Below are 26,306 nucleotides of genomic sequence, written 5' to 3' on the forward strand. Positions count from 1 at the left end.
CCAGGCTCAAGTTGATGGTCGCCTGGACAAGGGCTTGGGGCAGTGAGAAGGAGATGAGGGAGAGGCAGAGTTTTCTGGATGATTATTTAAGGATTGTTAAATAGAGGACAGAGAGCAGTTGTGAAGGACACCCAGTTTCTGCTCCTAATCCAGCGGAATGGAGGCGAGCTGATGAGGTCAGTTTTGGATGGAGCCCAGGTTTTCTGGCCCCAGTCTTTTCGCTTCATGACGCTGCCTGCGACGACTGCTCGCGGGCGTGCTCTCCCGTAACCAGGGAACGAAGCTGCTTGGCGGGGCAACAGAAAGAGCCTGAACCCCACGCCCCCGTTGATGGCGGCGGCAGCAGTGCGCCTTCCTGGGCGCCAGAGGGCGTTCCCGCACATGCTCAGGCCGCTCTGGCCCAGCCCGTCTCAGTGGCCGCGGAAGGTGACGTGGACACGGAAGTGGTCGTCGTCGCGGCGGCACCGGTGGGAACGGGGCGCGGGGCTCAGAGTGCGGCCGGCGGGCGGACGGGCGGCGGCGCGTACCTGCGGCAGCAGGGGACGCAGGCGTTGTCGGTTGGGTGCGAGTCCGGTGAGCGGAAGAGCGGCTTCTCAGCTCTTCTCTTGCCCGTCGGAGCCCCGGAGCCGGGACCCGTTCAGCCGGCGTCACCATGACCAAGGCCGGTAGCAAGGGCGGGAACCTCCGCGACAAGTTGGACGGCAATGAGCTGGACCTGAGCCTCAGCGACCTGAATGAGGTCCCGGTTAAGGAGCTGGTCAGTACGGTCCCGTGAGGCCCAGGCGTCCACCCGCGACTGGCGCTGGCCCCTGCGTGGGTCGCCTCCTTTTCCATACCTCAGTTTCCATGGCTTAAAATGAGGTGGGGGGGGAGTGGGACTAAGTCCCCAGGGAGGCCGCCTCCGGCCCCAGTTTTCTTCCTGGGATGTACACGTGTCATCTTGGCACAGTTCCAGAAGACGGGAAGGAGCTGCTTGTCTGGCCATGGGCTTTTTACCAGTCTGGAGTGAATCTCCCCCCATTTCAAGGCCTTTCACAGAGCTCAGCTCCGTGCCCGACCCAAAGTAGGAGCCCTGGGAGCAGTCGCTGGATGTATTTGGAGAATGAATGAACAAATGAATGAATGACTCTGTCTTAGTAGGGCTCTGGGTAGACCTGGGTGTGGCCCAGAACCAGGCTTTTCTAGGAAGCCAGCAATCCCAGCTGGCTGCCCCAGCCTTGAGGCGCCCTTCCTTGAAGAATGCGAAATCTCACTGCTTGGTTGGCAAAGTCTCCAAGCGGGGGACTTTGCCACTGGCGGGAATCCATGCCGCCATGGCCCACCCTCCACCTGCCTACTTACACACCCCCAAAGGGAAACAAGCCTGAGGCCCCAGGCACATTACAAGACTAGTTTGTTGCCAAAGTGGAGTTAGGTGGTACATCCCAGAGTTGCCCACCTGGTTCCCCACCCGCATCCCCCACAGTAGCCTCATTTTGGATGACCTGCACTTTCCTCACTGCCTTTAACAAATTACATTTGCTTTTGGCACTTGGCCCAGTCTTCCCTCCACCTCGGCTGTGTAGTATGGAGGTTAGAATGGGATTCCCAGTTCATATATCAGCTTCATTGCTTAATAGCTGAGTGCCCATGGTAAGCTTAGCTAACTTTTAAGCCCAGATTTCCTCACTTATAAAATGGTGATAATTATTCCCATCTCATAGGGTTGTTGGCAGGATTAAATAAGATTGTAATGTCAAATACTTGGCAGGTGGCAAATGTTGACGCTTGTAGCTATTACTAAGGTGTTCTTCCCATTGTAATATCTCAGCCTTTTTACGTGGACAAACTTGATTCTTGGGACTTTCTGACATTTGGAAAGTCCACGTTGGCCCGGTGTCCTTAACTGAATATTTGCCTTCTTCCCCACCCCAGGTTTCAGCCTAGCCCTAGGACTTCTGTCCGAAACCATTTACTCCAGGCATCTGGTCGGCGCAGCATTGCCCCCTGGGAGACAGAAGGGTCAGTTTTGCTGAGCCTCTCTAGGCCAAACCCCATGGGAAAACAGAGCTGGGCTGTGAGGGCCTTGTTTTCTCTCTGCATTCACTCATTTACTCATTCATTCAGTTATGAATCAGTCAGTGGGTATTTGAGTGCCTGGAAGGCCCTGAGCTGGAGAATGTGGAAATCACAAAGCTGTATTAGACACAATCCCTGCCCTGAAACCTAAAAAGGAGCAGTGCTAGAGAGAATATTAAAAGTGCTATGGAGGATTTCTAAGACTTTTTTTTTTTTCTTGGATGTTTCACAGCCAAATCCCTACTCTGCATTCTTCTCTAGGTTGTGGTTGACTGGCTCATTTTTCCTTTTGTGTCTCCCGGAACATTATACTTAAGTGCTATTTTTTTTTTAAAGACCTTTCCTAATCACGGGAACTTTCTCTGGAAAATGCTTCCTTAGCAGATGTCACTGAATTGTTCCATGTGTTGATTTGATATTTGTTTCTCATTCCCTTTCCTAGGCTGCCCTCCCAAAGGCCACCATACTAGATCTGTCCTGCAATAAACTGACTACTCTACCGGTAAGACTGGCAAGCAAGCTTGATTCCCTCTAGAGCCCTGATGCTTCTCCTTCCTGTCTGGGGGAGTTGTGTCATAAGGCATAATTTCAGGATAGGCCTGCAGGCAGGCTACCACTAAATTGGAGTGTGTTGTGGGTAGAGTGGGGTGGTTCATCTCAGTGGGAAGGGAAGCAAGGTAGAGGCCTCATTCGTTAAGAACAGTGGGAAAGCCAGGCCACGGAAAACTAAAGTCAACAGGATATTGGCTGAGTTGCTTATTGGGCTCATCTTTTTTCCTACCTTATTTTATTCCTTCGAAAAATAGTTTACCTTGCTCTTGCAGTAGAGGAGCCTAGAGACCATATTCGAAGTTGCTCTGCATTCCAGAGAGAAAGCTTTTCTGAACAGCCTCCTGGTACATCTTTTGATGGGGAACAGGAAAAAGCATGTTTTTGAGGTCTATCATATCATTATCCTCCCAATACTTGAAATACATTTTTGTCTAGCACATCCAACCTAATTCTTTTGATTTTTCTTGCGCAGCTTCTCCCAGTTCTCCTTTTGCTCCACCTGTGAGTCATTCAGCCCCCTCGTCCTCTCCTGGGAACTGGCTGGTCTCTCCTCCGTGGCATTGCTCCTTCACTGTCAGGCCTAAGTTTGTTGTCATTGTTGCCTTTTCTGTCTGTTGCTCTGGCCAAATCACTTCTTGCCATACTCTATTGGGCTTTGGCTCAAGGATCAAGTCTCAGAAGTTGGCAGTTTCCTCATTAGATCATTAGTTGATTTCCATCTGAGTATTCTCCTGGGCCTCACTTATTGTCTATAGCATCTTCCTGCAGCTCATCAAAAATTGTTTCTAACATTGGAAAAAAAAGCATCTGAGATCCCACTTCTTCCAGGAAGTATTTTGTATCTAGTTAAAGAAGGGTAGCAATTCCTTGTAGCCTGACACCTGCTGCACACTTTAACAGACTGTCCCTGGCATGCTCAAGTGCATTTTTCGGTCTGAGTCTGTTCAGTTGTCTTGCCTTCCTCTAAAGTGCAGCTGCACTGGCATTTGCAGGTCCCCAGAGAACACAGATAGTGCCCCATTAGCTGAGGTTGGAGCATCACTTCCACTTTGCTGAGCAAAGGCTTAATGATAAGACGGATGTTTTGAACCGTGCTGAAGAGCCAGGATATGGGTAGGATGGGCCCCAGCCCATTCAGTCAGTCATTCAAAGAATACTCCTTGAGCACCTGTACTAAGTAATGTGCAAAGAACAACAAAGAATAACACTGGGTGTGCACAGGCGCTTGATCTTTTTAGAAAAATGGATGGTCACACCATGTTTGGACTGCTCTTGTGAAAGGTGAACACAGGGTGCTGTGGGAGGACAGAATCCCTTCAGCAACAGTGTGGAGGACGGGTTGGAGGGAGAACTGAGAGTGAAGGAACCGACACTTGGTGCTTCCGGCTAAGCCCTTTTGCACACACGTCTCACTGGTCACCACCAGGAGTGATGCTCGCCGTCTCCATTTTCATTGGAGCTGGAAAGGTGGTAAAAGGTAGAGTCAGGATTTGCACATAGGTTCCTCTGACTTGGGGGGCTCCTGGACTGTTACATCCCAGTGTGGGAGCCCAAGGCCTAGGTGTTCTCTCTTTGGGTCCTAGTCGGATTTCTGTGGCCTCACACACCTGGTGAAGCTGGACCTGAGTAAGAACAAACTGCGGCAGCTGCCAGCAGACTTCGGCCGCCTGGTCAACCTCCAGCACCTGGACCTCCTCAACAACAGGCTAGTTACCTTGCCTGTCAGCTTTGCTCAGCTCAAGGTAAAATTCATGACCCAATGTTTCATGGCCAGGTGGGGCAGAGGGCTCGGGAACTAAGGGAATGTGGCTGTGACAGAGGCTGACAGGATTACCGTCTTGTTGTCACTGCCTCAGGCTCTCTGCTCATTTCGTTCCACTTTGAGGGTCTCTTTATGTGAACTTGGGCTTACGAGCCTCTCTGCCCCATCTCTTTAGAGCCTGAAGTGGCTGGACCTGAAGGATAACCCCCTGGATGCTGTCCTGGCCAAGGTGGCAGGGGATTGCTTGGATGAGAAGCAGTGTAAGCAGTGTGCCAACAAGGTAAGCATGAGGCTCCCCAGTGGCTCCTTCACACATTCCCCTGGGGCTTGCCTCTCTTGCCTCTTGTTTTTCCCTCCCGGGGCACCCGTAGCTGTGTTTTTTAAAGCACAAAGTTCTCTGAAAATGTCTGCTATGAACCTGTCAGGCAAAGGCACCTCTGTTTCCCTGTTTACTTTAAAAGCAGTAGAACAATACTGTCTTTTGCTCCACTGTAGTACTCCTGTTCTTAGAAACCAGGACCTTGCCTGGTCCAACACTGCACTGTTGACAGTTGTTTATATGGAACAAGAGGGTTAGGGACTGTAGCCTTTCTGAGGCACAGTTATTGTAGGAATTTTGATAGTAAAGGTGTTAATATTTGTTTTTGTTTTATTTATTTATTGGTTGTGCCAGGTTAGTTGAGGCTCCTTAGTTGTGGCATGCAAACTCTTGGTTGTGGCATGCATGTGGGATCTAGTTCCCTGAGGAGGGATCGAACCCGGGCCCCCTGTATTGAGAGCGTGGAGTCTTATCCACTGCGCCACCCGGGAAGTCCCAAGTGTTAATATTTGTAAGTTTATACCTGTAAACAGACACTTTCTGGGCAGATCTGGCATGTGATTTCAGTCGAGTCATCTGACATAGGAGGAGGGAAGTAACTGGCAACCTGGAAGGCAAACACTGCCAATAACCTTGAAGGTGCTTTACATTGTTTCTTTAGAACAGCACTGTACCCATCTCTCAAAAACTCTAGCTATAGTCATTTTTTCCCTCCAGCTTTAGAACAGATTGCTGATGCTTCGCCTGAGCACCAGATAACTTACTTGGCTATGTTTAGGGGGCACTGTGAACATAAAAGAGTTAACTTCTTTTTTAATATATTTATTATTTTATGATTATTATTTCTTTTTTTTTTTTGGCTGCATTGGGTCTTCATTGCTGCACGTGGGCTTTCTTTAGTTGCAGCGAGCGGGGGCTATTCTTTGTTGCGGTGCAGGCTTCTCAGTGCAGTGGCTTCTTTAGTTACGTAGCACGGGCTCTAGGCACACGGGCTTCAGTAGTTGCAGCACGCAGGCTCAGTAGTTGTGGCACACAGGCTCAGTTGCTCTGCTGCATGTGGGATCTTCCTGGACCAGGGATCGAACCTGTGTCCCAACATTGGCAGGTAGATTCTTAACTGCTGCACAACCTAGGAAGTCCCCAAGTGTTAACTTTAAATGCCAGATTAATATAGCGAAATATGTATTTGATGGGTCTCTATAAATCTCGGGAGTAATGGCCTTTCTTTTCTTATCATTAGCTCAGGGCTTCTTAGATAGTCTCATCATCTGTGTCACCCAGTGTTACAAGAAACCAAATACAATATCAGTGCATCCAAGAAGCCAAGGCAACAGTTTGCCCTCAGCTGGGAACAATACAAGTGATCAGCGAAATCCTGTTCTGAAAACTTGGTGCTTTAAGAATGGTGTCTATTCTGAAAACCAACAGTAGCTACCACTGACTACTCTTCCTCTGTTGTACATGCTTTGCAAGCTTCATCTTATAATCCTCATAAACCTGGGAAGTAGGTATTACTTCTGTATCCCTGACACGAGACACCCTCAATACACAAAGCCTTTCATTTATCCATTTATTCATTCAAATATATTAAACCAAAGTTGCTGATATTCCAGCTTTTGACCTACAAAAATAACTTTTATTGAGTTTAAAGGTCTTTAGTATTCACAGATATTTTCCAGACAAAGCTCTAGGGAGCACGATGGTGCATTGCAGATGTGGTGAGAAGCCGTGCTCTGGCACTGCTGCCCAGAGCTGTCTCCTGCACACCTGTAGGCATGTACAGGAGTGGTGTGGGCCAGTCAGGAGGAGGTCACTTGTCTCCAGGAGTTACTTTAGGTCTTGCCAGCTCTGACCTTGTGGGTGCATAGTAACTAATCAGCTTGGCACATTGTAAAGCACCTTTTAAAAATAATTTGTTAGTTCAACAGTAATCAAGTGCTTATAGCATGCTGTGGACTGGGATATGTAGACAAAATCTACCCTCCACAGGCTCTAGAAGAGCCTCTCCCATTTCTGAATGGGCTGTGTTGTCAGATAACTAACTCCTGATGTATTATAGCCAAGCTAAAAGGGGCAGCTCTTAAACATCCCATTTCTTTATTTAGCCAGCTTTTACCCTCTAAAACCAACTGAATGGTTGGTGCTTATATAAAATTCAGAGTTCAGGGTGAGACAGGGACTTTGAACTTGAGCCGCCTCTCGCCATCATGCTTGACCTTCCTTCAGATCCTGCAGCCCCTTGTTAGGCAGCCATTTTTTAGTAAGCTTGACTCCTTTGGAGAGGTGCCAGCTGGTTCAGGTTCTGCGTTACTCAGGACGGGGTTCCTTGTGACTTTAAGTCAGGCTCTGGGAGGGAGCGGCTTTTGCACGCCTGCTCCTGAGCCCCTCTTATGATAAATGTAGCCATGTCTGAAGTTTCCATGAAGTAAAATAATTACATTTGAATACATGTCTGTCCTGCAGGTTGTCTAGTGCAGTAGTGTAACAGGCAATTAAGACAATTTGCTGTCTTAATTTAGAATACTTGAGGTTTTCTTCCCTTATTAATGCAGTCAAGAAAATAAGGTAAAAAAGCAACAGTGTTTATTGAGCACATATAATGGCTTTCTCTTAGAGCTCTCCTGCCTCTGTACACTAGAAGTAAGAGGGACAAGCTCTGGCCTAGGAACTCAGGAGACCTACACTCAGCTGTGCTACTTTCTAGCCATGTGGCATCAGAGCCCTTGGGTTTTCTTCCTTACTTTTACAATGGGCATCCAGTCAGCTGTTCATCACACCTGTATTGAGTGCCTATAACTAGCTAAGCACTGTGCTCACCTGCAGAGCTAAGGACAGTAATTCCTGCCGTTAGGGAGCTTACAGTCTAGGACTGAGATGGATAAAAAAACTCCTCATGACTGGGAGGAGGGGAGCCTCAGGCAGTCAGAAGAGGGGGAGGTCAGGAAAGTGTTTTAGAGGAAGTGCTGTCCCTGCTCAACACAGAAGTTGCTGGGAGAATTATATGAAGTGATTGTAAGTGGCAGGACTTTTTGTAGATTCCAGTTGGCATCGTGTGTCACAGGGTTCTTTGCTGACAGCTTCAGTGCACTGGGCTCACGTGGCTCTTCTCTGACTAAGGTTGATGCAGTGAGGACACAGGATAGGGTTAACTTCATTAGTTCTGCACTGCTTCCAGGGCCTCTGGTGATCTGGGCTCCTGAAAAGAGCAGTCTCTTTTTTGAGACTCCCCCAACCAAGCGAAGACAACTGCGACGAGTAGTTCAGTGCCCTCCTCTCCCTTTGCAGGTGTTACAGCACATGAAGGCCGTGCAGGTGGATCAGGAGCGAGAGAGGCAGCGGCGGCTGGAAATAGACCGAGGTAGGTGGCCACCCCTCCCCTAGTCATCTTCTGGGTCCTTAATCCCAGCCAGCTGGTTCTCATGCTTGAGGAGCTGGGACCCAGGAGAGGAGGTGTGCAAGTAGTGGCAAACAGTGCCGTGTAGATGGAGCATCTCTCCAGTCTTGGCTTCTCCCTTGAGCCCCACAGCCACAGTCAGCTGCTTATCTTTCTGTCTGCTTGGTGGGTTAATAAGTATCTCAAACTAAACATGGCTAACCAGATCCCCTCAGTACCTCCCATTGTTCCCCCATAATGGGAAGTCTCCATCCTTATAGTTACTCAAGCCTGAAATTGGGAAGATGTCTGTCAGCAGTGGCACCTGCAGTGCCACCACGGCAGTCAAGCCACCGTCCGGTGGGCTGCCACAGTGCCTGCTGGCACCATGTCCTGGCTCCATACGTGTGCCCTCGACACACAGCAGCCAGGGAGATCTTTTTAAAACATAAATCAGTTATACTGCTGTTTGCTTAAAACCCTCTCATGGCTTCCAATTGAACTTAGAATGAAATTCAAACTCAGTAACATGGCCGACGAGGCCTGCCATGGCCCAGGCCAGCTTGCTTCTCTGGCCTCATTCTACACGCCAGTGAGAGAGTGCCGTTACCCTCAGCCACACGAGCCTTGCTGTTGCTTGAATGCACCAAGTACCCGTCTCATCTTAGGGGCTTTGCGTGGTTTCCTTTTCCCTCAGATCTTTACGTGGCCGCCTGCTGGCTTTGCGTGGGCCTCACCTGTTGCCTTCAGAACTCTTTCAGAACCACTCAAACCAGAATAGCCAGCGCACCTGCCACTCTCTATCACATCCTCACTTATTTCCTCTATGGCGCACACCACTATCGTTTTTACTGTTTGTTCACTTGTTTATTGTTTGTCTCCTCTCTAGAAAGCAGATGACTTAGGCACTAGAGCCTGACTCTTCCTTACTGCTGTATCTGAGCACATAGAACAAGGCCAAGCACACCGTAGGTGCTCTGTTGGTGAGCCGGCTGTCTTCTGAGCCTGCTTACTGGAGGACTCCCATGGTTAGAGGGACATGTGGAATACTGATTACAGACAGTCCCTGAGATCAGAACCCCCGAGTTGGAACTGTCCCTTGTACACGGATGGCCACTGTGCTGCCCACGTTTACTGTGACCACTGCTGCTTTTGCTTCTGGATGGCACGTGTTCCCTTGAGGCTGGGCAAAGTGTGCTCTTGGCATTCTTGGTGCCCAGCTGGAACTTGGAGCTTGTTTGTACGTAGAAAAGCAGTGGAAAGCTACAGTGCTAAGAGTACTACTGTTCAGCTACATGATAGTTCAAATAGGCTTTTGAGTCCTAAAAGGACATTTAACCACCATTTGTGGCATTCTGGCTTTGGAAAAATGTGCTTCAGTCTTCCAAATAACTAATTTGGAAATGCATTTTTAGAAACCAGTAATTTGTAAGGTGGGTGCTGTATGTAAACATACTTGAGCTGTGGAGTAAATCTGAATGTTACAGACTCCTGAGTTGAAGTCGAGAGTACCCTCTGACAAACTATTAGTCTTGCTTTCTCAGGAAAACATTTCCATCTTCTCTAACCCTGAACCTGAGTGCTCACTTTTTCTTCCTGCCCTGCCCATGCCACATTGCTTTCCGAAGGGAAGATGGGACTCCCATAGAATCAACATTCCCTTGTGTCCTCTCCTCATAGTTGAGTTGTGCAAGGCTGTCGGTGGCTGTGTCTTCTGAATTAGTACCTAATTCTAAAGGAGCACCAGACTCATCATCATTCATGCCTTTCTTATGCCTTCCTTATGCCTTCCTTCTTACATCTCCTTCATCTCTCTGCTGCTTGTGCCTAGAAACCCCTTAATAAGAATCCATTGGGCAAACCCTGAGAGTGGCTTATTGTATTTTAGAGAGGGCTTACTTCCCAGAGGGCAGAAAGACAGCTGTTGCCTTTTACTATATCTTACGTGATCCACAGCATAAGGGAAGGGAGCCTGAATCCATATTAATCACTTGGGAAAGCACCCTGGAGGTTTATGGGAGAGAAGCCACTTTTGGGTATACCTTCTCATAGAGGCCGAGAAGAAGTGGGAGGCCAAGCAGCGAGCTAAGGAGGCTCAGGAGCGGGAACTGCGGAAGCGGGAAAAGGCAGAAGAGAAGGAGCGCCGGAGAAAGGAGTATGACGCCCTCAAAGCAGCCAAGCGGGAGCAGGAGAAGAAACCTAAGAAGGAAACAAATCAGGCCCCGAGTAGGTTTTTCTCTCATTTGCGGGGTTCCAGGAGGGGTTGGTGGGGAGATGGCTTAGGTTTCCAGGCATAGCTGAGTGAGTGAGTGAGCAAACAAGCTTGCAGATCTTGTCAGGTACAGTATACTCTAAGGCCTGGGAGTAACACAGAAGGTTCGCTTGTGGGGAATGGGGGCCCTCCTAGTGCCCCGAATGGTTTGTGTCCCCAGTGTCACATGCTTATGTGTAGGTGTTTGCACTACATGTGGTTTAGAACATTTCTAGAACAAGGAGTTGTACTTTTTGTAAGGGTTAGATTCTAAAATCACCCAGAAAGGTGAAGATCGCATATGGTCACATTACTCTTAAAAGTCCCTGACGTCATCCAGGAAGTTGACCGGGCTTCTGAATGTGTGGTGCCGTCTCAGTGGTACCAGCACTGCCTATGATTTCCTTTCCACGTTGGACCAGATCACTCTCTTTGGTGAACACCAGGGAAATCATTTGGCCTGCATTCTGGGAGCCGTGTTGTCTAAAAAACACGTTAACGTTTTGCCTGAATATGTCCCGTTGGATTTGTGTAGCGATGTGGCTGCACATATGAGGGAGGACTGTATATCATGAGCCAAAAGGGACGCCTGCAGGAGAGGAACCTGAGTGGGGGAGCTCTGTGGGGAGGGGGGCCTGCGCCTGTCCCTGCTCACCCCGCTGGCCCTGAGCAAGCCGCCAAACCTCACCGCCTTTTTGTTCCCTTGTGTAAATGAAGATCATACCTCCTTACAGGGCGGTGATAGGATATGTGAGAAAAACCTACGTGACAGGGTCATATAGTTCTTGGCATGTGGGTGTTCAGTCAGGTTTTTAAAAAAATTTGCCTAAAAATCTCAAAACCATTTTTTTCTATTCAATAATTATATTCATTGCAGAGAACTTCTTTATGTATATCAGAAAATGGCAATCACCTGTAATCCCGTTCCCAGCAGTCATCACTGTTACCAATATGGTGTACTATCTTCCAGACTTTATAATAATAAAAACTAACAATATTCATAAATTTCGAACCCATTTCCCCAGATGGGCAGTGCTGTATCCACACTTGATGCCTCCTGATAAACCCCTCCCCTCAGTCCTGAGGGGCCCATGATCATCGGCATGTTATGGAGAACTTAGGACCCTGGAGACTGTGCTACGTGAGACATCCAGAATGAGTGCCAGTTTTGAATCTACTCCTTGAGATCTGAGAGAGAAAGAGTTCATGTTTCAGTCTCTGCATAGCAAAGTTTTTAGGAGCTCAGATATTCTTGAAAATGTGTTCGCCTCAGGGCCTGGAGAGTTTTCATCAGAGCAGAGGGGTGTAAGTGGACGAGCATGGAGGAGACTAGCATCAGCTGTAGAGTGTGCGTCTCCTTAAACTGACTCAACTTTTTGTCTATCGTGACTTTGTTCCTCCAGAATCTAAGTCCAGCTCTCGCCCCCGTAAGCCACCACCCCGGAAACATACTCGATCCTGGGCTGTGCTGAAGCTGCTGCTGCTGCTGCTGTTGTGTGTGGCTGGTGGGCTGGTCGCGTGTCGGGTGACAGAGCTGCAGCAGCAGCCCCTCTGCACCAGTGTGAACACCATCTACGACAATGCGGTCCGGGGCCTGCGTAGCCATGACATCCTCCAGTGGGTCCTGCAGACCGATTCTCAACAGTGAGCTTGTCCTCAGCACCTGCTGCCTCCCAGCCTTGGAGCTTGGATTCCTATGGAATTGGGTTCTGCTGGACACAACCTATTTTTAGTGTCAGACCTACCTGCCATCATCAAATGGCTGCCGTTTGGTACTTGAGACCTCCTCTTTGTAAGACTTCTTTGTTCCTTGGTCAGGGTTCCCTGGTGGAATAAGGAGAAATAGGAGGTGGGGACAGTTACCTGCATGCTTAAAAGAATAGGCTTGGGGTGGGGAGGAGAAAACATAGCCTTTTCTAGTTATACAAAGCTGTGTAAAGGCAAGACTCATTTCTACTAAAGGTCAGCTGTCACTACATTTATACTTTTGTGTCACAAACCCTTTCTTTCATTCCTCCCTGGGGAGCCAGGACAGTTCAGGAGGCAGTGTGTTATTGGGGACTAGGGGAACACCATACTCAGCAAATCTAGTCTAAATTGGGGGGGGGGGGGGGGGAGCATACCTATTTTTTAAGGATCTCAGACATCAGATATTTTAACACTCATACAAAATCTCAGGCTGTGACAGGACTTCCAGACCAGTCCAGTCCAGTATAACACTTGTAGACAGGGAAACTGAGGCCTTCCATGACTTGCCTACCTTCTCCCAGCTAGTTTGAGGCAGAACTGGATTCCCACCCTGGGGATCTTTCTTTCCATCATTTTGCCTCCTTTATAATGTACTGAGAGAACAAAACTTATACCAGAATTGAGTGTCTCTTGTCTGGAGTATAGAATCTTTCATGGGAAACAGATTCATGACCCACAGACAGAAATCTCATAGCCATGAGGGTCTTGGGCAGCTCTTGTAGAGTCCTGCCGCAATTTATGTGGCTTCTACAAAATGGGGATGGTCCAGGCTCCTTGTGTCAATTTGAGAGCATTAATTCCCTGATTGCCAGTAAACAAGAAGGTGGACCCTTGCAAAGCCACATTTTCTGTGACAGCTCTGTTACATATGGTGTGACTAAATACCTCATAGGCAACCTGAAAACTAAAGCTTCATAATAGACTGAGGTTTAGAATTGATCCTAGACATAACTACACCTACACAATGAAGGGAAATAAGTAGCATCATGGAGTTTAAAAGTGGTACATTAACGACTGGCACAAAAAAGGGCAGAACTGTCCATTCTCTTTTCTACCAGACTTAGCATTTTCTTGCTCTGTGGCCTCCTTTGCCTCTTTTCACAACAGCTGGATGAAGGGATCAGAAATGGCCGTCACGGTGCTCACTCACAGAAGACTTCTGACTGAAAGCTCCTTGCCTCTCCCCAGGAAGAGCGAGAACCTGTCATGTTCAGAGATAGGGTGGGGTCCATCTTTTCAGCACTAATGGCCCATGGATGGGACTGACACTCATGACTGTCCTGATAGTGGAAGAAAAGACTTGTTCTTTTCTCCCTCAGGGAGAAAAGCTCCCTGTAAGCAGAGCTTTCTCTGCTGTGTAGGCCCACACCTTACTCAGAATCACTACACATTCCTTTAGTCTTCCTCCAAGCTCCAGAGCCATTGGTACAAATGCTTTATTGAAACGAAACACATAGTACATAAAATGAGATTAAGGGAATACAGAAGTCAGCATAGTGATCAGACCCCTGTCCCTTGGCTGGTTGAGGCAGCCTCAGTGGGTGGGAGGAAGGCGGGAGCACATCCAGCCTTGTCAGGTAACCCACCGTGACCTCAAGGTTTGACACTGAGGTTTTTTTGGATTTTTACAATTATTAAACACATGTCTGAGTGGTCTGTCTTTGTTCCTTTGTATTTTGAGGGCGGGCAGGGGTCAGGGTGATTGGTATGTACATGGCAGTCAACTTGCTAGGAGAGGAAGGCAAATGTGAGCATCTCAGCCTCCGCCCCATGCTGACAGGTAGGGACACTCGCAAATAGTGACACCCAGGAAAGCATGTTGTGGGCAGGACCCAGGCTTGTGCTGCAGTAGGTGCTTCTAATCCCTGCACTATAGTCATGCTTGGGGGGAGGAAGGGGGCTGGGGTGGAAATCGTGTTTTCATCCTTGTCCCTGAGGGCTGGCATCAGTCTGTACTGTCTAAAGAGAGATCTGGCTGCAAAGCTGTCATCTGAAGGTAGATACGCCTGGAGAGCTCTGGTCCAACACGGCGGGAGGTGGCTGTCACACCTTCCCCACGGCGCACCTGTATGTCTGCGAGCAAATTCTGGCGTTCTTGCTCAGAAAAACACCGCTTATAAGCCTGAAAGTGGTAAATGACCTGTTAATACCACACCCTCCATGGTCATTCCTCATCTATGAACAAGGGACGGGAAGCTTGGGTTGGGGGATGAGAACCCGTCCTCCCTCCCTGGTCAGTGTTGACTCTGAGCTCAGACCTGCAGTGCTGACTTACAAGGCATTCTTGGGCCCTCACCAGTGCTATCCATGGAAACTTGGAGTCAACTAAGGCCACAGCACACTGGGCAGTGACCCCTGGAACGGCATACCTGGATCAGGAGCTGTGGGGAGGGGTAGGCGTCCACAATGGCACTGGCCATTTCCAGGCTGACTCGGTTCAGCTGCTGAATCTGTCTCCTCCAGACCAGGGCAAGCCCCCTGCCAGAACGGTCCACCTTTGCCCCTCCAGCCCAGTCACTCTCCAGGCAGAAGGAGAAACTAGTTTGATCTCGGAGCTTCCTACAAACAGCACAGTTGAGGAGCTGCAAGTCGTGCGTTACTCTGTGGCACCTATCCCCTTAACTACGAACTTAAAAACCCTCCACTGAGCTCGGAGGAGGTGGGCACAGTGTTCCTCCTGGCCTATCTGAGTGCTCCTCCTGTCCCCTAGCAGTGCTAGCTGCTGATTTCCTTAAAAACGTCTGTTCCTTTTCATCAAGAGAGAAGTTACCAGAAAAGTACCAGACTCTTGCTTACGTTGAGACTGGGTGGTATTGATTGGGGAGGCAGTGTGTACAGGGGTAGGCACAGGGGACTGGGTATCAGGCAATTTGGAGTCTAGTTCTGGTTCTTCTAATCTGCTAGGAACTTTGACATGTCAGTCTCTTTAGACCTCAGTTCCCTCAGGTATAAAATGAGGAACCTGGACTGGATTGTCTCTGAGGTCTCAATTTTAAATACGGACTATGAACAGTTCTTGAACTAAGTAGGCTAAAAAATTGTTTTAAAAGGGCTGTCTCCTTGTGACCTGACCTGCAATGAATCCTGGTAAGTTGGCCCACTGATAACCCAGTACCACCTGTAGAACACAAACCTACACATAAGCTAAAGGAGAACATTTTAAAGGGACTGAGCTTGAGGGCTCTTTCCAAGAATCCCCAGTTAGGTCAGCTCCTTCTGCCTCAAGCTTAAGTAACAACAGACTAGCAGCAGAGTTTAGGGGAAGGGGACATTTTCTTTGGGTACCAGAATCACTGTAAAGGATAAGACCCAGCACCTCAGCCAGGACTTGACAGGGGCACTCACTTGAAGGGCGCCTCAGCCACAGCCTTTGTGAACGTGCACGCCAAGTCGGCCAGCTCTTTCCAGCTCTGCACAATTCGAGCCTGGGCTTCTGTGTGTAGCTGCAGATCTACCAATGCCTAGAAACCCCAAAGCAGGATGGACTGGAAGGGTATGGAGAGGCTAGTTTGAAATTGTTCTCCTCTCACTGTTCAATGAAACTGCACCCCAGCCCCTTGGCTTCCTCTTTGGCCCCTTCTCTCCTACTCAGAGCAGAAGGTAGTGTCCAGCAGGCATTCCACTCTTTATCAGGCAAAAATCAGGTTAGGTGAGAGTGGGCACGCATGCGGACTCAGGCAACAGAAGTTCTTACCTCTTCCATGTCTACCCTGGTCACCATGGCCACTGTGTTGGCCTCTGTTTGTCTCTGCTTCTTCTTCTCCTTGGCCTGTTCTCTATTTGCCACTCCCTGTTTCCTTCTCCTTGGAGGATTCGGAGCACTGGAACAGGGGAGGAAATCAAAGAAGGATGGCAGCTCCAGGCCAAGCTCAGACAGGAGAGGTGCGATAAGACTGGACCAGAGTCCCACAGGGCTAGCAGGGATTCTATTTTGCAGAGGGACCCAGATCTGGGATGAATAAATTCACCCCTATTGGCCCAAGAGCTTCCCCTTTTAATGCTAAGTCTTGAGGACAAATCCAAACCTGAAGCATTTCTCCAGATCCACAATCGCCAGTGACAGAGCTTTCCCAGCTGTCCTTGCCGTGATGTCAGTGACAAAGCTCCGAAGTGTTTCCTTCCCTTCCTCAGTGCTGCCCAGACTTCCCTGCATGAAGGGGCAGAAAATGTGTAAATGCCTGCTCTCTACAGTCAGCCCTCTGTCCCAGCCTCAGCGCCTACCCTTCTGGCTGTGTCCACCTGCTTGAAGTTGTAGATCATGGACACAAACGCCTCTGCCAGGAGCAGCACCAGAACCATTGGCTCCTCCACCCAGCCCTCCTCTCCATCCTGTCAAAAGATGCGGAACCCAGCAGAGGGAAGCAGGTTAGCAGGTGCTCAGCATCTGTGAGAGAGACCCAGGCCTTCTGGGTAAATGACTTCATCCCCATTAGCCAAGTCCATTCTGCACTATCCTTCTTCTGGAATGAAGTCATGGTGGCAAGAAAAAGTAACCCATGATCCTGTCCCTCCTAGTCTTCAACTGTTCAATCTCAGTGTACTGCACCTCAGAGGCAGTGAATGACAAAGGAGCATTAGTGACTTGAAACGGGCTGAGAAGTAACTGTCAATATTTCTATGCATTTTGAATAGGGGTACAGGGGAAAGAACAAGTAAGTAACTTGGACTTTGATGGTAGATGCTAAGTATGAGCTGAGTGGCCCTTAAAAATGCACAGATTTTGTGTGACAAAGATAAGAATCACCAAGGAAACTTCAGTTTGTGAAACTCTTCTTCGCCATACTAAGGCATAATCAAACAAAACCAAGGCTGTGTCACAGTCCACAATCCTACAGCAGTACAGTATTACACAGTAACTGTAAGTAGGACTTGTGCAGTTTTCTCACTGGTCCCTATAAGCAAAAGCCAAGACCCATAATATTGCAAAGCACAGGTGGGAGGAGCTCTGGGTTCTAGACCCACCCCCCACTCACTACTCAGCTGTGACCCTAAACAAGGCTTTCAACTTCTCAGGGCCTCAGTTTCCCCATCTGTGATGTGGGGATAAGAATGTCTTCCCTAAAGGATAACTGCAACAGAAACAGGCGATTTTTCCCCACAAGGGATGTCTGGTAATATCTGGAGACATTTTCAATTGTCACAACTGGGACAGGTATTATTGGCATCTACCAGGTAGATGCCAGGGACACTGCTAAACATCCTACAAGGCACAGGATGGCCCAGAACAACGGGGAATTAATCAATCTGAAATGGCTGCAGTACCCAAGGTGGAGAAACCTAGTTAAAGCTGTTATTATTTATGCTGAGGTACTGCGCCGTCCCCTGTAGTCCCCTCGCACCCTGCCCACACCTTGGAAAACAGCCCCTTTCTGAAATTCTCCTCAAATTATACTAAGCTGCGTGTGCCATCCGCTGTCCTGCTGGAGCCTTGACTGATAGCATATCCTTTAGAGTGAAATATTTATCCTGTAACTCTAAGCAGGAGAGACAACAGCCAGAAAACCCCTACCTCAGTGGGCCCAGCCCTTCTCCTCCATGTGATGCTGCAAGGCACGGCCTGCGCCTCAATCACACAGCAGCACTCCATGGACTGCAGTGCTCCGAGGAGCTGGCCCCCACCTTCCATCTGTAAGAGCACTGCAACAGATGGGAAAGGGGCTGTCAGTGGGGCCCAGAAAGCAGTTCACCCAGCATGAGGCAAAGAAAGATGCCCGCAGGACCTGGATCCAGCAGCACAACAATGTGCTTTAAGCATTCCTCTGGCCTCTGAGCTTTCAGCCTGTTAACCAGGGCTGCCTTCTTCTTCCTTTCCTGTTGCCTCTGGGCACCTTCCTTTTGGCTTGCTTGTTCCTGCTGCTGGCATCCCTGTGAGCCTCTCTTCTGGACCTTCTGATTATGTTTGGTTCTCTTCTGAGGTGGGGGTACCTCAGCATTTGTTTCAGTTACTGTCAATCTGTTGCTCTGGACAGAGCACGTAGTTTGGTATGCTGGCAGCTGAGGGCACATACTGTCTACCTTAGGGTCCTTGTTACTTGATGCACACCTCTCTGAGGCGTCACGGAGGGGAATATCACGGATCTTTGTAAAGGGCTGGTTTTGCCAGTCACGTGACGCTTCTTCATTATTTTGATGATCCAAAACCCTTTTAACTGGGGAGCTGGAGTCCTCAGGGCTCATCTGCTTATGGGTCAAAAACTTACAAGTCAGTCTCTCAGCCAGGGGAATAAATTCCTCCTCACCCTCACTTCCACTGCTTAGCACCCTGACTGGCTCTGTCTGTGTGACAGTTTCAGCTGTCTCTGGAACAGGTGGTGGATCTTTCAATTTTGGTGATGGAGGACAGGAGGCCTCAGAATCTGAGGTGTCAACCACGACAATCTTCTCCTCCTTCTGAGGCTGCCTTCTCTTTGTTGAAGATGGTTCCCTCTTCAGAAAAGCAAAGGTTGGCAACTCCTCAGAGTCACTCTCACTGGATTCCAGTGGGAGTGATGACTTCTTTACGGCCATCAGTACGTGCTATCAGATCAATTCCCTAAGAGGAAAAGAGAGATGAAACAGAGACTGTAGCACTGAATTCACTTGATGTGTTCTATGGCCAAGCTTCATGCAAATAAATGATACACAGAGAAATGGAGAAACAGAAAAACAGGACATGGTCCCAACACTGTCAATATGGAACTCAGAACAGCTATGTCTATAGTCTAACAGGAACCTTCCTCAAGTCCTTTCTAGGTCAAGCTGAGGTATAAACAAACTGGAGGTGACTGTTAAAAAATGTTAATGAGGTAGGAACAAGACTCAACACCACTTCTTTGCTGATCTCTGCATGTAAAAGGGAGATACCAAGGGTCATTCTTTTTTAACTGAGATAAAACTCACATACCATAAAATTCATCTTTTTAAAATGTACACAGTTCAGTGGTTTTTCGTATATTTGCAAGGTTGTATAACCATCACTACTATCTAATTCCAGAACACTTTCATCACCTCAAAAAGAAATCCCATAGCCATTAAGCAGTCAGTCCATTTCTGCTTTGGCCCCAGTCCCTGGCAGCCATAAATTTACTTCTGTCTCTATGGAGCTACATATTCTAGATATTTCACATAAATAGAATCATACAGCATGTGAACTTTTATGACTGGCTTCTTAGCATAATGTTTTCAAGGTTCATTTATGTTGTAGCATGCGCCAGTACTTCATTGCTTTTTACGGCTGAATAACACTTCACTAGATAAATATGCCACATTTTGTTCACCCATTCACCATGTGGTGGACATTTTGTTTGATTCCATTTTTGGCCATTACGAATGAATAATGCTGCCGTGAACATTCATGTCCTAGTTTTGTGGCGATGTTTTCAATCCTCTTGCGGACAGACCTAGGCCCGCCAATTGCTAGATCATGCACAAGAGTCATTCTCTGAACAAACATTCACTAACACTGTAACCCGAGATGAGCCATGTAACCTCTCTGGGCCTCGCTTTCTTTTTTAGTAAAATAGGGATAACAACATTACCTACTTTACAAGGTTGTGAGAAGTTAAAAAAAAAAAAACCATGTTTCTACAGAGCTTAGCACAGTATCTGTCACGCAGGAAGCGCTCAGTAAAGAAAGCTGAACGACTAGCGAGGGACCTCATCCCTGACCCCGCACCGGCCTCGGTAGATTCTGTCAAAATGCCGGGGTCGGACAAGTGGGCCCTTGCTGAGCGCGCTCCACGCCTCTCCCGCCGGCACCACGACGGGCGGCTCGCGCACACGCCACGGCAGAGGCCCCGGACGCCCCGGCCACCAAGCCCCTGCGGAGCTGAGCTCAGGAAGCAGACCCTGCCCCGCCCGTCCTCCCGCCGCCCGGCCCAAGCGCGCTCACCAGCACCTTTCCGCGCCACTCTTTCATCCGCCACGCGGGACCCGGATATAGTCTCCCGGTAACGGAAGCAGATTTCTCAGACCGGAAGCGAGTGTAAGGCAAACATGGCGTTGGCGGTGCTGGCGCTGAGGACGCGGATAGCTGGTAACCGGACGCCGTGGTCGTGGCGGGTGGAGGGGTGGAAGGGTGGAGGCAGAGTGGAGACCTTGCAGGAAGCGGGGGGCGTGGAGGCCGTTCCCCGCGGATGACCCTGGGGGCAGGAGGGGGCTGGGGGGTATGTGCGGGGCCCACGAGGTTTGAGGGGCGGTGGTCGCTGATCACGGGACATTTAAGGCGTAGAGCACGTGACCTTCCCCTGCCTGGCGTGCAAATACAGCTTCCCTAGGGGTGGGTGACATTTCGCCGCTTCCCATGCCTAGGTTTGTTTGGATCCCTTCATCTGCAAAAATGAACACATTGGCGCTCAGAAAGTTAAATCTATTCATTCAACAGATTGAGGTCTCTCTTTGTGCCAGAGGCTGTGGTAGGTGTTGAGGATCTCAGCAGAGAAGATGAAGACGTAGTCTCTACCCCCAGGACGGTTACTTCTAATAGATAAGCCAGTAAATAAGCACATAAATAAAATAGTTGTGAATTGTTACCAGTACTGCGACAGAAAGGGGAAAATGTTTCTGTGTCTTTTATTTAGATTGGGTGGTCAGGGAAGCCTTCTGAAGAGGTAACATGTAGGTTAAGACCTAAAGGATGACAGGAGGTCTGGCTTTGTAAGAGAGTGAGGGGCAAGAGTGACTTGGCCCAATTTCCCATTTTGAGAAGCAAACTATTGCTCTTACGTGAATTTAAAGGGAGTAGGAGTGGAAATGAGGAAACCAAATGGGAAGCAGTGAAAGTAGCCCTGATGAGGGATGCTTTGGTTAGGATGTTAGTGTCAGTGAACTTGGAGGGAAATGGGTGGATTTGAGATCTGTTTTGGAAATAGGATCCACAGAACTTGCTGGTGAACTGGATATGTGAAGTCAGCAAAGGGAAGGAATCTGCAATGACTCTTTGATTGCTGCGTGAGCAACTGTGTAAGTGGTAGCAACATTTACTTTGAGGAGGATGGGGAATAGGGAGAAGGGCAAAGATCCGTGAGTGAGATAAGGTAGATAAAGCAAAAGTCCAGTTCCTAAACTTGTGAGTGAACAAATGAATAGGTGTTAAAGGTAAGTAGATCCTGGTGCCAGGCATTTAACATGTTGTCATCTCTAAGTCCTTATCTCTGGTCCTTTGCACCAGCTAATCTCTGTTCTCATTAAAACTTCAGAAACCTAGGTTTTAGGAACTCTGAACTTATAGGCTCCAGGACCCACAAGGCTTCTCTGAAGCTCCGGCGTGAACCTGATTAACCGTAGCTGTATCTGGAGACCTGAATGCAGTGACTGCCAGTCCTGGGCTTGTCATATAGCGCAGGGTTTCCATCCTGATCAGTGTGAATTTTAGTTCACTTTCCTGTTTAAAGTAAATGCAGTTATGCACTTTGAAATGATTATGGAGAGGTCAGATTAACAAGGATAGGGTGTCAGTCTTCTTGGTTAGACTTGTGCTTGGTGGACCTGCTGAACAAAGAAAAAAGAGGTCCCAGACTTCTGAAATGGACAGGAGCCTGTGGGAACCACCCTTAGAGAAGCTGCCCTTTTTGTTTACAAGTATCTGGTGTGCAGTGGATGGGTGAATGGCTAAGAAAGTGGTGGATGAGGTCTAAGCAGGAGCCTCTCTCTGGGTGTCCTGTTGCTGGGCTCTGTGGTCTGGCCCCTCCACAGTGCATGAAGCCTTGAGGGCATAATGGTGAGCAAGGCTGAAACAGGCAGCTCTGTGGTGTCCTCTTGCTGGCTTCTGTTTCTGTGGTTTTGCTTCTGCTCAGTAGGACTGTATGTGTCAGGACCCAGGGTATAAGGTGTTTATTTTTTTTTCTCCATTAATATTTTATTCCCTCCCCCCAAACCCACAACTCGTGTAGTGCTTACACCATGGACAATACAAGAATGACTTATTCCCTATTGTGGGGGAAGGCCAAGGATTTCAGATACTCCCTGAAAACCCACAGATTCAGGTGGCATTTCTGCTTACATATCTTCCTCACCTTCCCTGACACTGCCCCCTGCCACCTCTCAGCTTAGCAAATGGCCCATTGAGGCAGAGAAAGAGAGTCTGATGAGGAGCCTTTCTGTTTGAACAACACTTCTGTTTTCTTTGCAGTTACAGCCCTGCTGAGCCCCCCTCAGGCTGCAGCTGTTGCTGTCAGATATGCATCCAAGAAGACAGGTGGCAGCTCCAAGAACCTCGGTGGAAAGTCACCAGGCAAACGCTTTGGCATCAGGAAAATGGAGGGTAAGGGTGTGGCCTGGCTTCCACTTTCCACTTAGCACCCTGCCCTGCTGCCCCGGCGTTGCTTTGAAGAGCGGGCAGACTGCACACGTGCCCTGTCCTGTACTTTCCATTTTGCTCACCTGCACATTTAGTTCCAAATTAAAGAAGCAGATAAGACCTGAGGCGGGGTGGAGGGGCTGAGGAAGAGCAGATAGCTGGGAGCCTTGGCCGTGCAACTGGAGAGGAGGCTGGCTGGTGGGGGACAGGGAGCTGCTTGTGTCAGACTATCTGGGAGTTGGTCTTATCCAGGGGCAGGCTTAGAGGTTGGTATGCAGCATTTGGGCCAGGAAAGTGAGGGCTGCCATGTTTCCTTAGCAGTTTGCTGTGCTGCCTCATCGGGGGGCCCAAAGGTAGCACACTTGTGGACTTCTCTTCTAGGTCACTATGTTCATGCTGGCAACATCCTTGCGACTCAGCGCCACTTCCGCTGGCACCCAGGTGCCCATGTGAGTTGCTCTGTGCCCCTCCCCCTCCCTTTTTTCTTCACCTCTCCATCCTCCTGAACATAGTAATTATAACAGTTGGAATTATTGGGTGCTTACCAATCATGCTGATTCCTGGGCCTACATCATCTCATTTTATCCTTACCCCTATTTCTAGGGTAGGTAGGGGTCATGTCTGTTTTATAGATAGGATGCCAGAAACTAAGAAAGGGGGTTGGGGGGAGGTAGTGACAGAGCTGGAATTTGAACCAGGTCTGCCTGACTCCTAAATCACTTTTTCACCTAGGTAATAGCATTAGCCTGGTTCTCTTGGGTGCTTTTCTAACCCTCAGTTCTTGGAAGAGGAGATTTCTAGTGATTTAAGATATTTTTTTAATCTTAGGAAACTAATTTCAATTTATTCATTTTTTTTCTTATTTTTAAGAATTCCTTTGATTAAAGTTATTATTAGATGGCTGAAAAATAACTTGAATTTAATAAAATAGCATTCAGTATGTGAGCCAGAAATTAAGTCCATACCAGGCAGGGATTTCAGTTTCAGCAAGTTGGTATTACTTGCTGAGGTAGGGAAGTTCTTTAACACAGATCTATATTATATTCTTTATATTATTTAAAATATTAGTTTAATTTTCTCTGTAATCAGTTTTCTCCTTCCTTCTTACCTCTTTTTTGGCAATTTTAGTAGGCACAGAAAAACTGATAGTAACCCGTAATTATTTCAGAAATGCTGATTTGTATGTGAATTGATTGTATGTGTAGTAGCTTTATTTTTTTTAGAACTCAAGACATTCTATATGTGGCTGTGTTAATTCTTCCGACTTAATAAAATAATGACAGCAGTAATAAAAGCTGATATGTTTTGAAATGGTTATATTCTAAGCTCTTTTTGATTGTTAACTCATTTACTCCTTAGGATTATCCTATAAAATAGTTAATATTTATCTCCATTTTGCAGATGAAAAAAGTGAGACACAGTGAAGTAAATTAACTTGTCCAGATCACACACTAGTAAGCAGTAGTGCTGAGATTTGAACCAGAGTCTGTTCTTTTAATCACAGAGATATTGAATGATGCTGGACTGCCTTGGTAAAAATTGCCACACATCCAAGCTCAAGTTCTAAAAGAAAAAAGCTATGATGTGTTGCTTACACACAGTAAGGATGACTTAAGTATTAGCTGATATCATTACTTTTGTTTAATTAGTGTATGCATTATTCATATAGCTTTGAGCGTAAACTTTATAGATCACCATATAGATGAAAGTATATATCAAACTAGTGTTGTTTTAAGCCTCAGTGAAGCAACCTCCCAGGAGCTTGCTTAGAGACATTTTCCTGGGCCCGGTTTGGGCATCTGTCCACCATGGCTTCTGGCCAGCTGCACAGACGTGGGTCCAGGTATCAGCCCTCAGGGACTGAGTAACCACCAGGACTGGCTATTGGAGTTTTCTTTTCCCACCTTTGTCATGGAGTAATTGCCAAGCACTGGGAAGGGAACCTGAGATGGAGCTTTCTGAACCCTCCCCTTTGGCCCCAGGGTCTGAATCCTTGTGAAGAGTCTATCTTAGAGCCCTGGGATGGGCCCCCTGGCTGTCCAGCTGACCAGGTCTGTGTGTTGCAGGTGGGGCTGGGGAAGAAGAAGTACCTGTATGCTCTGGAGGAGGGGGTAGTCCGCTACACTAAGGAGGTCTACGTGCCCAGTCCCAGCAACTTGGAGGCTGTGGATCTGGTCAACAGGCTGCCCGAGGGGGCTGTGCTCTACAAGACTTTCGTCCACGTGGTTCCTGCAAAGCCCGAGGGCACCTTCAAACTGGTAGCTATGCTTTGACCTCCTGGTTGAGGCCTTTGGACAGAGACCAGAGCCCAGGTGACAAGAGAGGATGGTATCAGACGTCATCAAGGATTGGAGTGACCACAAGACCTCCCAAGGAAGAAGTCTGCTTGCTGGTGACTGCAGAAGACTTGGTGAAGTAACTGGCTGGGAAGCCCTTTGGAAGACCTGACTTGGGGCCAGAAATAAAGTTAGCTGGAGTCATGAGTCTCTGCTGTTTGGGGACAAACCTGGATGGAGTGGCTTACTGATCTGTTTATCTGTGTTCTCAAGTGCATACAGGGGGAGCCTTAAAGCAGGAAAGAGGCCTGTCAGAGTGAGGAAATGAGAAGAGGGGACTTCATTTTGAGGAGGGGATCACTTTAGCACCATCCCCCAGAGGAGAGCTTGTGCTTGAGGGTGTCACTGCTCCTTCCCCACCTGGATGCCACAGAAGTCAGACCAGGGAAGAGTGGGTGGGAGGGGCCAGGGAGCCAATAGAGGAAGCCAACGTGGAGCCTCTCCTCAAGCCATATTCAGAATGAGCTGGGGTGGCAGCCCCAGAAATGTACACATGGCAGACCTCTGGACTTTGCGGGTCCAGGGCAGAGAGGTGCCATCTGGCCTGGAGTGCCAGGGTCCTTCCAATAATGAGGCAGAATGGGTGACACATGGGCTTCTTCCTGCTCACCCAGAGAGACACCAAGCTCACATCCTTCTCTGATTCTTGGTTTATCTCAAACCATAAACTGCAGCAAAGAATCTGGCTTCAGGAGTACTCAGTCTGGGCCTAGAGAGGGCTGGGGGCAGGCCTTCATTGTCAACCCAAGACCTTTAGAAGCTTGGCTTCAAGTGGAAGGGTGAGGAAGGAAGTCTCAGCGGGGGTGGACAGCCGTCCTGGCTATTGGAGGTCAGCAGTGTTGGCTGCAGCCCCAGAGAGGGCTTGCAGAGTTCGTGGTTTCCTCCCAAGGACTCTTCTTTGTCCTGAAGGCAGGAGCTCCAGGGGTTGAGGGCAGGGAAGTCTAATTCTGTAAGTCTGCCTTGAGTTTGTCACCTTGATTCTCAGGGCATGACCCCAGAATTCCCACCTCCTGCAGAGGTGACCTAGGGTTTGTTGAGGTTCACTTTGGCTTCCTTCCCGTAGGGTCTCACACCAGGGCCAAGCTTGGGGAGATTGTTGGGAGTGTCTTGATAGGCTCGGTGCTGTCCCTGCAAGTCCCCTGGAGAAGGGGGAAGGGGCAAGATGGAAGAGCCTCCCTCCTATAGTATTTCCCTGAGTAGGCAGGTGGCTGCTTCCTGGGGTGGGTGAGCAGAGCCATGGTTGGGTGGTAGCGCAGGCAGTGATCTTAAGGCCTCCTCATAGCTGGATGGCAACTGGGAGAGGTAGAGCAAAGATATTACCCATTCCCTTACCCCGCTCCTCACCTCCCCTGCCCCCCCACCCCATGCTCTTTCTTTGGACTTTGCTTTCTATGTCTCCTCTCCCCCAGTGATGGTCCTTCCTGGAGACAAGTCGAATCTTAAGAGTTGTTGGTTCCATGGAAACTCTTCTGCCCAGCCTAAATCGCTTCCCTGGACTGGGATCTGCCATCCTTTCCCCTACCCAAAGAGGTGAAGTGGGACCTCTAGCCATATCCTGGGTCTCTCCATCCATGGTCCTTTCCTTGTCAGAGGCTCTGATTAGGCATTTACATACAGTAAAAAGAAAAGT

At 48.6% G+C, this 26,306-nt stretch overlaps 3 protein-coding genes across 8 annotated transcripts; 2 read left to right on the forward strand and 1 right to left on the reverse strand.

The window, feature by feature from the left end:
- The first annotated feature begins 442 nt into the window (after window positions 1-442).
- LRRC59 (leucine rich repeat containing 59) lies at window positions 443-13,719 on the forward strand. The gene is made up of 7 exons (XM_057715429.1): window positions 443-757; window positions 2,501-2,560; window positions 4,194-4,352; window positions 4,548-4,652; window positions 7,977-8,049; window positions 10,117-10,290; window positions 11,719-13,719. Exons 1-7 carry the CDS (start codon window positions 653-655, stop codon window positions 11,961-11,963), a joined length of 921 nt encoding a protein of 306 aa, XP_057571412.1. The 5' UTR covers window positions 443-652; the 3' UTR covers window positions 11,964-13,719.
- On the reverse strand, window positions 11,972-19,981 carry EME1 (essential meiotic structure-specific endonuclease 1). 6 transcript variants are annotated; one of them, XM_057715426.1, is made up of 9 exons: window positions 19,935-19,981; window positions 17,785-18,596; window positions 17,574-17,701; window positions 16,286-16,393; window positions 16,090-16,211; window positions 15,759-15,885; window positions 15,410-15,525; window positions 14,434-14,623; window positions 11,972-12,139 (listed from the first exon to the last, which is right to left on the reverse strand). In XM_057715426.1, the coding sequence occupies exons 2-9, from the start codon at window positions 18,569-18,571 to the stop codon at window positions 11,972-11,974; spliced, it is 1,746 nt and encodes a 581-aa protein (XP_057571409.1). In that variant the 5' UTR covers window positions 18,572-18,596; window positions 19,935-19,981. The 6 variants fall into 6 exon arrangements, with proteins under 6 accessions (XP_057571409.1, XP_057571411.1, XP_057571407.1 ...); XM_057715424.1 differs by lacking the exon at window positions 11,972-12,139 and adding an exon at window positions 13,483-14,186 and having other exon boundaries at window positions 19,941-19,981; XM_057715427.1 differs by lacking the exon at window positions 11,972-12,139 and adding an exon at window positions 13,483-14,186 and having other exon boundaries at window positions 16,304-16,393.
- A 29-nt stretch (window positions 19,982-20,010) lies between these two features.
- Window positions 20,011-24,823, forward strand: MRPL27 (mitochondrial ribosomal protein L27). Its single transcript, XM_057713764.1, has 4 exons — window positions 20,011-20,078; window positions 22,173-22,304; window positions 22,722-22,789; window positions 24,407-24,823. The coding sequence occupies exons 1-4, from the start codon at window positions 20,039-20,041 to the stop codon at window positions 24,611-24,613; spliced, it is 447 nt and encodes a 148-aa protein (XP_057569747.1). The 5' UTR covers window positions 20,011-20,038; the 3' UTR covers window positions 24,614-24,823.
- The last annotated feature ends 1,483 nt before the right edge of the window (window positions 24,824-26,306 follow it).

Source organism: Hippopotamus amphibius, chromosome 17 (genome assembly GCF_030028045.1).
Source record: "Hippopotamus amphibius kiboko isolate mHipAmp2 chromosome 17, mHipAmp2.hap2, whole genome shotgun sequence".
Lineage (NCBI taxonomy): Eukaryota > Metazoa > Chordata > Mammalia > Artiodactyla > Hippopotamidae > Hippopotamus > Hippopotamus amphibius.

What these genes read in the sequence shown, in the direction of transcription:
- LRRC59 (XM_057715429.1), top strand. Translation starts at nt 653, where the DNA reads ATGACCAAGGCCGGTAGCAAGGGCGGGAACCTCCGCGACAAGTTGGAC. An exon ending in AGGTCCCGGTTAAGGAGCTG is followed by an intron (nt 758 to 2,500) that starts GTCAGTACGGTC and finishes TCCCTTTCCTAG; the next exon opens with GCTGCCCTCCCAAAGGCCAC. An exon ending in TCAGCTTTGCTCAGCTCAAG is followed by an intron (nt 4,353 to 4,547) that starts GTAAAATTCATG and finishes CCATCTCTTTAG; the next exon opens with AGCCTGAAGTGGCTGGACCT.
- EME1 (XM_057715424.1), bottom strand. Translation starts at nt 18,571, where the DNA reads ATGGCCGTAAAGAAGTCATCACTCCCACTGGAATCCAGTGAGAGTGAC. An exon ending in TGTTGTGCTGCTGGATCCAG is followed by an intron (nt 17,702 to 17,784) that starts GTCCTGCGGGCA and finishes CATCTGTTGCAG; the next exon opens with TGCTCTTACAGATGGAAGGT. An exon ending in GATCTGGAGAAATGCTTCAG is followed by an intron (nt 15,886 to 16,089) that starts GTTTGGATTTGT and finishes CCCCTGTTCCAG; the next exon opens with TGCTCCGAATCCTCCAAGGA.
- MRPL27 (XM_057713764.1), top strand. Translation starts at nt 20,039, where the DNA reads ATGGCGTTGGCGGTGCTGGCGCTGAGGACGCGGATAGCTG. An exon ending in GCTGAGGACGCGGATAGCTG is followed by an intron (nt 20,079 to 22,172) that starts GTAACCGGACGC and finishes TTTTCTTTGCAG; the next exon opens with TTACAGCCCTGCTGAGCCCC. An exon ending in GCTGGCACCCAGGTGCCCAT is followed by an intron (nt 22,790 to 24,406) that starts GTGAGTTGCTCT and finishes TGTGTGTTGCAG; the next exon opens with GTGGGGCTGGGGAAGAAGAA.